Raw genomic sequence first — 12,329 nt, 5'->3', positions numbered from 1 at the left:
TTTCTGTCGCTCGGCTCGGCTAATGTCCGTCCCATGCACTGAAAGCTCTCTCCTCCACATCACGAGTAGACACGCCCCTTATTGCTGATTGGCTACAAGTTTGTTTTGCTATTCGGCCCGAATCAGTTTTCTAAAGTGTTTTTGAAGAAATTACATACCCTGCCTTTAAGGACCTTTTTATTTGTTTATTTGTGTGTGTGTGTAGCGTGTATGCAGGGCAGCAGTCTGTTCTGATCTCTCCAATGGATCTAGAGGTGAACCCTGCTTTGTGGCTGCAGTCCGTCAGTCAGTTTAAAGTCCGAGACACGTTCTGCTCGTACTCTGTGATGGAGCTCTGCATAAGATCTCTCAGCTCTCTCACTGATTCTCTAAAGGTACACGCACACACACTCACACAGAATTTTAATCTGCATCTCGTTAAACAACATTTTCTTTCCTTGAAATAAACTGCTTCCTATTTCACCACTGTATATTTGTGTCTCTCTCAGGCCCGTGGGATGGATCTGACCCGTGTGCGTTCGTGTGTGGTTGTGGCGGAAGAGAGGCCCCGTGTTGCTCTGACGCAGTCCTTCTGTAAGCTCTTTAAGGACGTGGGGCTGCACCCGCGTGCCGTCAGCACTGCCTTCGGCTGCAGGGTCAATCTCGCCATCTGCCTACAGGTCAGTATTGGCCAGAAAGTGACCCATATCTGATTTCATAGTCTAATTGCATCCCCAGTGTTCAGTTTTTTTCCCCTTTTACTAGTCATGTAACTCATTCAACCTTCTATTTTTATTTTTTTTTTGTATATATATTATATTATTTTGTTTTCTTTTTCAGTTTTTTAATTTACTTTTTTAATATTTATACATCACATCTTCCTCTCCTCTCCTCATGTAGCCTCATAGGTTGGGGAAGCTTGCTGAGCAGGTATGACTGAACTGATCCTCATCATTTCATAGCTGAGTTACTACAATCATATATTTAGATGTGGGAGTAAATTATCTTCCTGTGTGCATGAATACTCATTTTGACGAGTTGACTAATCGGCAAAGTATTAACCTCACCTGAAATGACTCCACACAGCTGATATGGTGTGTGTGTGTGTGTGTGTGTGTGTGAGAAATTAAAGCATGTCCAGATTCAGTCATAAATGATGCAAAGAAACAGTCATGCTGCATTCACATTTCTGATTAGTTTCAGGGTGGCTCATAAAAAGTGAGCACCAGCACGGTTTTTTATTTTCATTGTTGCGTGAATCTAAATATATTTGGCCATTACATGTTATTATACAAACAAATATCTCACAGCTACACTGGAACTGGAGGTTTTCTTTCTTCGAATAATGGATGCCAACAGTTTAACCTGTTTGGCATAAGCTGTTTTGACCATAGTTATGTTATGTGGAAATATATAACAACAAACAAAAACATGCCTTTAGAGTGCACATTTTTACTGCGCGGTGTGGCCTATTCAAATGCAGTAGGAATGCCCCCCAAAATGTCTTGTCTTATATTTCTATATGATATAGTTAAGTAATATCACACAAGCAAGCATGTTGTTTTTCCTGAATATTTAGTTTCATATTTTAAGTATCTTTTTATTTTGTAATTATTATTTCATATTTCAATATTCAAAATATTATTTTAGAAACATTAATCTCATAGCATTATTTATTCAATTGTAATTGCAGTGTAAATATATCTAAATGACACTTCAGATGCCAATTCTGTAATGCAAAGATGTGCTTTGTTGATGCTACTTTCATTTTAACGGGTACAAGCCTATAGTGTCTTTTTATTCTAATTTAATTTATTAATTCTAAGACTTTGACATAAAACATGATGCATACATCTAATTGCCCTTATAAAGGTAAAAATGCACCTGAAAATCAAATGAAATAGGCAAATATTGCCCCCTAATTAAATGTGAATTTCTGTCTCTACTGTGAACTAACCACCGCACAGAGTATAAAAATAGAATATTCGAGAGTCAGCTGACATGACAGGCCTAAACCAAATAAGGTAACAGTACAAAAACAAACTCTGCAAAATTTCACCTAATAATCATAATCGACATATACCAGAAAATATTGGGGTTTTTGTTGTCAATATCACACACTAGGGCAATACTATAGTTCCTCTACCTTCCCAGTTCTGCTAATTGATTGAATCCTCTCCATACACTATACATTTGTACATTTCTGTTCACTGTTAATGCAAGTCACCTTGATAGTAACTGTCCGCCAGATAAGCATGATGCTTCATGTTTTAAAGTAAATTAGACTGCCATTTATAGAAGATGATTTTTATGTTTGTGCAGGGAACATCAGGACCGGATCCTACGACTGTCTATGTGGACATGAGAGCACTGAGACATGACAGGCAAGACACACACACACATATTTTAGGTATTTCATTATTTCCATTCTTAGAATTAGAACAGATACACTACCAATCAAAAATCTACAAATTGGGTACAAAATAGTGCCTGAAACTTTTAAACAAATGTTGCCTCAGAAGGTGAAACTAAATATTAAATAAATAATTTAGATTAATATTAAATATTTTCAAAATGTTTACTACTATATATAATATATTGCTAAATATTAATGTATTTTTGTATGATTTATTTCTGGTTTGCCATTTCTGAAGTGTGTCTGTGTGTGTTTGTAGGGTGAGACTGGTTGAAAGAGGATCTCCACACAGTCTACCTCTTATGGAATCTGGGAAGGTAAGTAAGACAATTAAAAGTTTCTTTATTGTTTCTTATAATTTCCTTAAATTAAATGTAAGCCACATTCATTTTTAAATCATTTTTGAACAGATTTTACCTGGTGTACGCATCATCATCGCTAACCCAGAGACAAAGGGACCAATCGGAGACTCTCATTTAGGGGAGGTTAGACCAAAAGCACTCTCTCATCTATAGATCAATTTTCTCATAACCAAGCATCTCACTTGTGTTTCTTTTTTTAAATGAGTGCAGATCTGGGTCCATAGTCCACAGAATGCCAGTGGGTACTTCACTGTGCTCGGAGAGGAAAATGTGCGTTCGGATCATTTCGGAGCCAGGTTGAGCTTTGGAGACACTCAGACTGTGTGGGCCAGAACCGGATACCTGGGGTTCCTGCGCAGGACCGACCTTACTGATGCAAGTGGAGGTGTGTGTTCAGTGTATACTGTGCTTTTTGTCACAAAGATACCTGATTTGCATTGAGTTGTTTCATTTGTGTGTGTTCAGAAAGGCACGATGCCCTTTATGTGGTGGGAGCGTTAGATGAAGTCATGGAGCTGAGAGGTATGAAATACCATCCCATTGACATTGAAATGTCCATCATCAGGGCCGGAATATCAATCACAGAGTGGTGAGCTCACACACACACACACACACAACAATAACAACCACATAATCACACTGAGGCCAGAAGCATACACTATGTAAATACACTAATTAGGGGTGGAAACTTTGTCAAACCATAAAAGTATATACTGTACACTGAGTTGTTTCATTTGTGTGTGTTCAGAAAGGCATGATGCCCTTTATGTGGTGGGAGCGTTAGATGAAGTCATGGAGCTGAGAGGTATGAAATACCATCCCATTGACATTGAAACGTCCATCATCAGGGCACACCGGAATATCACAGAGTGGTGAGCTCACACACACACACACACACACACACACACACAGCCACATATTCACACTAAGGCCAGTATACTATGTACTGTAAATATGTGACCACAAAACCAGTCTTAAGTCGCTTGGGTATATTTTTAGCAATAGCCAAAAAAACATTGTATGGGTCAAAATTATTGATTTTTCTTTTTAATGCCAAAAATCATTAGGATATTAAGTTAAGATCATGTTCCATGAAGATATTTTGTAAATTTCCTACCGCAAATAACCGATATAATTATTTTATATTACAATAAAAGTATATAAATATATAAAAGTATACCGTTCAAATTTTTTTTAATGTTTTTAAAATTTTCACCAAGGCCGCATGTATTTGATCACAAAAAAACCCAGTAAAATCAGTATTATTGTGAAATATTATTACTATTTAAAATAAATGTTTTATATCTTAAAATGTAATTTATTTCTGTTATGGCAAAGCTGAATTTTCAGCATCATTACTCCAGTTTTCAGTGTCATGTGATACGTCAGAAATCATTTTAATATCATGATTTGATACTCAAGAAATATTTCTTATCATCAGTGTTGAAAACAGTTGTGATGCTTACCATTTTTGTGGCAACCGTGATCTTTTTTTTTGTGCAAAAAATATTTTTAAAGAATAGAAAGCCCAGAATAACAGTTTATTTGAAATGTCTTTTGCAACATTATAAAATGTATTTTTCATCACTTTCAGTCATTTTAATTAATCCTTGCTGAATAAAAGTATTAATTCATTTTTTTTTTTAAAGTCTCATTGACCCCGAACTTTTAAACAGTAGTGTATACATATCAAATATACTTATTTTTACTGGAAATACAACCCAAAACATTTCATATTTTAGGCATCCATGTAGGAATACTTCAATACTTTATGATGATTAAAATAGTTTATAACTGAAAGGTATTTCAAAGGTATGGTGAAATCAAAACTAAGTGTTATTATTCATAACAACTGAATAATAAGTCTGAGATCTGCACTAAAAAAAAAACAGCTGCTGCACATTAAATAAAGCTTGAGTTAATAACCAAAGACTTCACACTTAAAAATGATTAAATGAGCCACATTCAACATAAACATGTATTTTTACTGGCAGTAACAAACCTCAGTATTCAAGGAAGCAGTGGTTTCCTTCAAATGTCTGTGTCCTTAAACCGGATATGTTATTATTCAGGTAGCCATCCATAAACTTGTTTGCTCAGCAAGTTTCTCTTCATAATGTTGCTGACAATAGAGTAGTTGACCTGAGAGAGAAAACTGACTGCAGATCAAGAGTTTATGCTAATGCCTATCGTAGTTGCATTGCGCAAACGTGTGAAATGGAGCTTGCACAGCTATTTTGTATTGACATATTTTCATAGAGTAAAGTTTAAATTTCCTCTCTCTCTCTCTCATTCAGCGCGGCATTCACATGGACGAATCTCTTAGTGGTGGTGGTGGAGTTGGACGGTTCCGAGCAGGAAGCTCTAGATCTGGTTCCCATGGTAACTAATGTGGTTCTAGAGGAACACTACTTGATTGTTGGCGTGGTGGTGGTTGTGGACACGGGCGTAATTCCCATCAATTCTCGCGGAGAGAAGCAACGCATGCACCTACGGGACGGCTTCCTCGCCGACCAGCTCGACCACATATATGTGGCTTACAACATGTAGAAACACGCACACTGATGATCTTAAAGAAAGGCTCATTCTCATGATGGTTCATGGTTGTTCTCAGGCACAACAACCATGATTTCCAGCACCTTCTCACTGTCAGCACTTCTGTCAGCCTGCTAACTGTAGATTGAACACCCTCAAAATAGCAAACACACACTCGCATATCATTCACAGAGGGACTTGCAAGACTCCTGAAGCATATCTTTTTCAGTTTTTGTGTCGCCCAATATTTTGCTAGTGTTGGTTATTTTTTTAACTTGCACACTAAAATTAGTTTAGGGAGCAGCGCTGATCCAGTCATCTGCGCTCCTGGGAAGAGCCCGGAACCGAGCGACGCGACTCGTTTTGTTTTCTGACAAAGATTTGTAAACGTTTGAGATGTTTCTGTAGAAGCTCTCTTAGTTGTTTAGTTTTTACTTTTGTTGTTTGTTTTGGATTTGTGTACTTTGGAGATGAGTGCGTCAGTGAACGGAGTGGAACCCAAACCCGCACCAAATCTGAACGGACCGGGTTCTGTTCCTCCGAGCCCCACCGATGTCAATACACCCGAGCCGGTGCTACCGGACGAGGAGCCGCAGTCCGCGGTGACGGACACCACGCAGATGGGAATCAAGTTCGCCAAGACATTCCTGTTGATTTTACCCATATACGTGCTGGGATATCTGGAGTTCAGCTTCAGCTGGGTCCTCATCGTCCTGGCCGCGCTGTTCTGGCTCAGACGGAACCAGGGCAGCAGATTCGCTCCGGTGAACCGGGCGCTGGCGTTTCTGGAGCAAGAGGAGCGAGCGGTGCGTCAGAGCGTCCGGAGCTCAGAGCTGCCGCCGTGGGTGAGTTACACACTGAACATCGCGTTACTCCAGTCTGTTAATGTTTCACACGGGGAACTTGGACCTCAGCCTTGACCTATACGTCTTACACAGACATTGCTCTGCGTGTGTGGCGTTAAAATCTGATGTTGTCAAAAGTTTGTGTATTCACTGACATTGCTTGCATACCTGAATGAGTCACAAATCTAATCAAGACCACAAATTGAAACTGAAGTATCAAAACTGCACCCATTAAACAAGAGCAGAATCACTCTTAAGGTCTTCTAAAATGTTTTTATTTGAAGTATTTCATAGGTCTTCATTAGAGAGAGACAGATTATGGCGTTAACCATTTTTCCCCATATTCAAATTTTTCTTCTTATTAACGCTTTTCTACTACTTTGCATAAATGTACTATAATGTGCACTAACTAATAATAAAAATTATAATATTATTTTGAAATGAATAATAAAAATTTCAAGTCATAGTAAAAAGTAAATAGTAAAAGTAAAACATTGCATAAATGTAATGACATTTATCAATAAAATATTTATAATACAATAAAAATCACTTCACTTTTTCACTATGCAAAATATTTGATACAAAAAAACTTTTTTTAGCCATAAATCAATAATTTTTTTCTAAATAATATATTTATTATATATAAACACTTTTACTATGACCAATGAAGATTATTTTTTATTTATAATGACTGATATATAATGAAGTGATATCCACATTTGATTTTTAATGTTTATATTGTGTATATATCTGTTCAGCACCACCATAGAGTCCAAGACAAACTTCTCTTACAATGAAGTGTAATTAAATAGTAACATTAGTAAGTATTTGCACAACTCTTTCCTATTTATAACCTTTCATGTCAGGCACATTGATTATGATCACATGAAATGCTCAAAAAATATATATTGTGCCCTTAGGCCTAGGTGGACTTTTAAGGCTTTCAAGAATGTGCACTGACCGACCACTAATTTAAATACTAGATGAGACGTCTATTGTGGGTTCGACTCTGATAATACATTCTGAATGTAAAATATTAATTCAGAGGCTGCATTCGGAGTCATTTTTCATGAATTTGAATCCTTGTGGGAAATCTTCAAAGCTCTCAGCACAAACAAGGACAAGTAAGGTTGACAAGTCTGTTTCATTTGGCCTACAGACTTTGGTGTTCTGTTACTTTAAACAAATGAGTTTGCTGTCTAACCTGAGATCATAGTTCTGGCATAATAGCAGGCCTGTGTGCTGAAAGCGGCATTCAGGGACACAAAACTCCAGTGTTCACTCCATTAGCTGTAAATCACTGTCTTCCCATGGCCAGGACAGGCTGGCATTGTTCTTTCTTTCGGTTTTAGGCTGATATTAAGTAACATGAACAGGTAATTCGTGAAACTCAGGTTGACTGATTGTCTGATTTGGGATTGGTTGCATGGTCTGTTTGATTGTGAGTCAGTGTTATTTTAATATCATTGATGATATACTAATATAGTTTTGTTAATATTTTGAATTTTGTTTTCTGTTTTCTCTATTATTTTAATTTAAAATCAATTTTGTTTTATTTTTTACATTTTTATTAGTATTATTTTTAAAATATGTCTACCTAGTTGTTTTATTTATTGAGTTTAGTTTATTTAGTTTAAGTTTTAAGTTTTTATTTAGTTTAAATTTTAGTACTTTGTTAAACTAAACAAAAATGAGAAATGTTGCTTTAATAAAATAAAATATAAGTTTAAGCTTTTTTATATTAATTGATTTAACATCTATTTTAAGTAACAAAAATGTTTTTTATTTCATGATTTTAATATAGTTAACTTTAATTGTGAACATGCATGAAAATGTATTAATCAAAGATGAAACTCACTGCACACTCATATTAAATACTTAACTTTGTAATAATAATCATCCGTTTTCAGTTAATGTGTTTGAGTGAAGTGGTCTGCCTGTGTGTGTTTGTAACAGGAACTGGTGAATTATTGTTTATTTGTGTCAGATGCGGGCTGTATATGGTGAAAGAACCTCTCCTTAGTGGGTGTGGTGTGTTACTATAGTAACTGCCATTATGACATTTGATGTTATTATTATGACATCACCAAAGCACTGTGAGTCACATGCTTGAGGAAATGTTGCCATAGTGACCTGTCAATCAGATGAGGCGCACCACGTTCTGTTTCTGAACAATAGTTTGGTCAAGCAGATACAGTGACACTTTACCTGGAGGGCAGGTATTATAAAGGCAGTGCTCCTGCCCTGTTGTGTCTGTGTTTGTGCATTTGAATCATTATCAAACATGGCAATGAAAAGCCAGTGAAGTTTGAGTTTTATTAGCTGGACCAACGAGGGTTTTTGGTTTGTCCAAGCCTTTCTGTGTAACTCATTCACTTCTGAGTAGTGGTCGACAGATATAGGATTTTTGGCAGGAGAGCAGGGCGGTCAATGTGCATAAAAAAGCTGATATGTATAATAAAATATACATAAAAATATATTTAAGAATTAAATAACACATGCATAACAATTGCTGTATTTACATTTATTTTCTGTAATATTTATGAAAATAATTTGTAAATGAATCAATTTGCAAATTAAAAAAACTAAGTAATAATAAGAAGAATTTGAACTTAAATTGGTCAACCATTCCTGAGCAGCGTTGCCAAATCCTTCTGCTGAAAATCTTCAGAAACAAATAGTCAAGCCTCTAAAGTATAAATGTTTTTCTCAAATATGGTCAAATAAAAAATATATTACATAGGCCAATGTGTGTGTGTGTGTGTGTCTATTTATAAAATATGTTGCAAAAATAACATTAGAAGTAATAGTAACCATAAGAAACGCGTTTATTTTGAGGAACAACTGGCAATGCTGCTTCTGGGAATCAATATAGATTATTACACTAACGTAAACTTAAAATATAACATTTCTAAGCTTCAAATTCTTCTTATTTGCTAAATAAATACCTCAGAACTTCTGCAGTGCACTACAATACAAAATAGGGCTCCAACAGGTTGTTGCAAAACAGTTTTTTATGCAAGAGACGCCTTTGTGGGTGGGTGTGTGTGTGTGTGTGTGTGTGTGGCTGATAGATTTATTACAGTATGTTTGCTTTACTGTCTGATCAAAATCACAAGGGCCTTAAGAGAGTGTGTTTGTTTAGCTAGTTCTTCTGTTGTCTCTTCTTCTGTATTAGGTGCTGAGAATATGGCCGGTTCTTTCCTTGCTTTGCTCAGCTCCAGTAGTTTTTTTTTGATTATGTTAAAAAAAAAACATGTTCACCTTTGACCTGTTCACCAGTCGTGCTGAATCATCTCAGACGTGCCTGTGATACCTCACAAAATCATTAAGCAGCTCAAGCTGTCAGTCCTTCATCGAGTTCACAATACTCGTTGATTCATTTAGAGGTTAGATGAGGTCAAATCTATATGAAGTTCTTCCTGGTTGCTACAGTCACTCTCAGAATGAGCGTGCCTGTGTGTTTGTTTCTGTTTGTATATGACAAAGTTGTTTGCTTGCCTAGGAAATGACATTGCTTAACAGATCAGATCTTACACAGATGCACACGTTCACACATGCAGATAAATCACACACACATTACTGCATTTGGTCAGAGCGTTAACATGTCCTCATGAATCTGCTTTACGTGGTTAGACTAGCTGCCTGTGCTGTCTCAGAACTGTGCTATTGAAACTGGAATTACTGCATGGAAGTTCCTGACTCATTTACATTCACATTTTACTGTATTTATGGATCAAATGTACAAATCTAGTGTGCGATGTTATAGAAACAGGCAGAAAGATACAGGATAACATTACAAATATATTCGCAGTGTGTCTATGAATTAGACTTTGACCCCTAACAATGCTTTCTAAGCTCTTTGAAGGCCAGAGATATGGGTGTTTGTGGCAGAGATAATACATGTAGAGATGCAGAGTTTGTAATATCAGATCGGATCAGCTCAGCGTCGGCTGCTCTCTGACAGGCCATGGGAATTAGCAGGCTAACTTTAGCTGCTCTCTGCGTGTATAATCAGAAAATAACACAGCTTTGAGTCATAGGCTGGCTTTCTCCCTCAGGAAAATATGAGAAAGAAATGGAGCCAAGGACAAGTCAGGGACTTTCCATTTGGTTTTTCTGGCATATCTCTCACTCACATGCTTTTGTGCCACATCTTTCCATATAGGTCCTTTCTTCTTACCAGAGTTTACACTACTGCATGTTTGAGGAAAGTAAGATGAAGAGCCAAAGAGAGAGACACATTGTCTACACTGTGAGCGAGCAGCATGATGCGACGAAAAACTAGAACGCTACAATTCAAATCAGAATTTATTTTTAAACAGAATTTAACCTGAATTCCACATTGAATTTCTATAGGACTTGGCATGGCATTAAGAAAGAAACAAACAATTGAGTATCTATACATTTTCACCTGATTTCATTATGAGTAAAATAGTAACCGTTCTCATTTCAACACTGCAAAAAAACATTTGCAATTTGCAAACAGGACTACAGTAAAAACCTGTTAACTGTAACTTAATTGTGATATATGGTAAGGTAATTTATCATAAACACTGGAAAATATTTGGTGTAATAGCCAAATTTCCAATTTCTAATTTCCAGGTAAATTTCACAGTTAATACAAAGAAACCACATTTTGCACAATTATTAAGCTTGAAAGTTTGAAATTTTAAGAAAGAATGAAATGGTGTTTTCTTGTAAAACGTACTCCAGTAATCATTTTACTTCAAAAACAATTGTTCAGTGAAAAATTGTAAATGGTTTAATATTGCATTATGCAAAAATCTGAAAATTACTTTTAAAGAGATAGTTCACCCAAAAATGAAAATTTGATGTTTATCTGCTTACCCCCAGAGCATCCAAGATGTAGGTGACTTTGTTTCTTCAGTAGAACACAAACAAAGATTTTTAACTCAAACCGTTGCAGTCCGTCAGTCTTATAATGGAAGTGAATGGGAATCACAGCTTTGAGAGTAAAAAAAACATACACAAACAAAACCAAATTAAACCCTGCGGCTCGTGACGATACATTGATGTGTAAAGACACGAAACGATCAGTCTGTGCAAGAAACTGAACAGTATTTATATATATTTTTTTTTACCTCTGATGCACTACAATGTCTGAACTGTCCTGAGCGCGTCCTCGACAACCGGCGCGTGACGCGTCTTCTTCTTCTTCTTGCTTTACGGCGGATCGCAGACTTATATGTGCATTACAGCCAACTATCTCTAGGGTTGGGTACCGAAACCCGGTACCAATATGGCACCGGTACCTATGTAACCGGTATGTACTAGAACCGAATCCGAATGCAGATTTCGGTGCCTCATTTCGGTGCCATGCCTGAGCGATCGATTGAAATATTTGTACTCTGGTTCTCCGAAATGGACGTAAGAAGCATCATCACTGGCACCGCACGTGAAAAATAATTTCCCGACTGAGAAAATGCACGTGAACTCAAGTCGGAAAGCTCTAATAATACAAATCCAACACATCTTTGTAGTAACGAGAGTGTCCATGTTGTTTTCACATTCAGACTTAAAAGCACAACTCGGGAAATGAGAGCATCCGAGGAGTGCGTGAATGCAGTAATTACACTTGCTCTGATGGCAGCAGGTAGCCTTCCGTTAACTAAGCTAAACATGCTTAAATTAAAATGCCTAAAGCTAAACCTCCCTTGTATTCACATTTCTAAACCTGTTGTCCAACAAAAAAGAAAATTATAACCTTTTTACGCCACAACACCAGTCAAATACTTCCTTTTGTGATCTGATGAGGCTTCTTGTCACAGAATATCAAATTTTCATGTTGCGATTAATTGCTAATGCTTTTATCACGGTATTCGGTATTATCACGGTATTGAAATTTAGTTTAAAAAAGTGCTGTCATAATACAGTATAACAGGTTTAATAACATTTTTCTTATAACAAAAATAACTGAACATTTAAATGCAATAAAGCAATACAGAAAAATGTATAAAGTTAAAAGTTTTACACAGATTAAAGTGCAAAAGAACTATAAAGACCAATAGGTATCACTTTACAATAAGACCTCATTAGTTAACCTTAGTTAATGCATTAACATTCACAATGAGCAATAGCTACATTTGCGACAGAAGTTATTAATCTTTGTTTAAAAAAAATACAAGTCTTAGTTCATGTTAGCTCATTAAATAACACAGTTGCAACTTT

General features: G+C 36.3%; 2 protein-coding genes across 5 annotated transcripts in view; both read left to right on the top strand.

Moving 5' to 3' along the window:
- LOC107749093 (disco-interacting protein 2 homolog C-like) overlaps positions 1 to 5,590 on the top strand; it is a 38,073-nt gene extending 32,483 nt beyond the window's left edge. Inside the window, exons 31-40 of one of the 4 annotated variants that reach the window (XM_016564142.1) lie at positions 206 to 374; positions 489 to 659; positions 880 to 909; positions 2,302 to 2,363; positions 2,655 to 2,712; positions 2,806 to 2,880; positions 2,968 to 3,142; positions 3,223 to 3,302; positions 3,586 to 3,629; positions 5,055 to 5,590. In XM_016564142.1, the coding sequence (XP_016419628.1) occupies positions 206 to 374; positions 489 to 659; positions 880 to 909; positions 2,302 to 2,363; positions 2,655 to 2,712; positions 2,806 to 2,880; positions 2,968 to 3,142; positions 3,223 to 3,302; positions 3,586 to 3,629; positions 5,055 to 5,307 (1,117 nt within the window). In that variant the 3' untranslated portion in view covers positions 5,308 to 5,590. Of the gene's footprint in view, positions 1 to 205; positions 375 to 488; positions 660 to 879; positions 910 to 2,301; positions 2,364 to 2,654; positions 2,713 to 2,805; positions 2,881 to 2,967; positions 3,143 to 3,222; positions 3,303 to 3,505; positions 3,630 to 5,054 lie in introns of those variants that run through there. The other 3 variants (XM_016564143.1, XM_016564144.1, XM_016564145.1) reach the window with 3 other exon arrangements.
- Positions 5,587 to 12,329, top strand: part of LOC107749170 (extended synaptotagmin-2-A-like) — a 25,245-nt gene continuing 18,502 nt past the window's right edge. Inside the window, exon 1 of the mRNA XM_016564276.1 lies at positions 5,587 to 6,137. Coding sequence (XP_016419762.1) covers positions 5,763 to 6,137 — 375 coding nt within the window. The 5' untranslated portion in view covers positions 5,587 to 5,762. The remainder of the gene's footprint in view (positions 6,138 to 12,329) is intronic.

Source organism: Sinocyclocheilus rhinocerous, unplaced genomic scaffold (genome assembly GCF_001515625.1).
Source record: "Sinocyclocheilus rhinocerous isolate Xijiao unplaced genomic scaffold, SAMN03320098_v1.1 scaffold919, whole genome shotgun sequence".
Lineage (NCBI taxonomy): Eukaryota > Metazoa > Chordata > Actinopteri > Cypriniformes > Cyprinidae > Sinocyclocheilus > Sinocyclocheilus rhinocerous.
The sequence above is the reverse complement of the archived record's forward strand: the minus strand, read 5'-3'. Positions and strand labels throughout refer to the sequence as shown.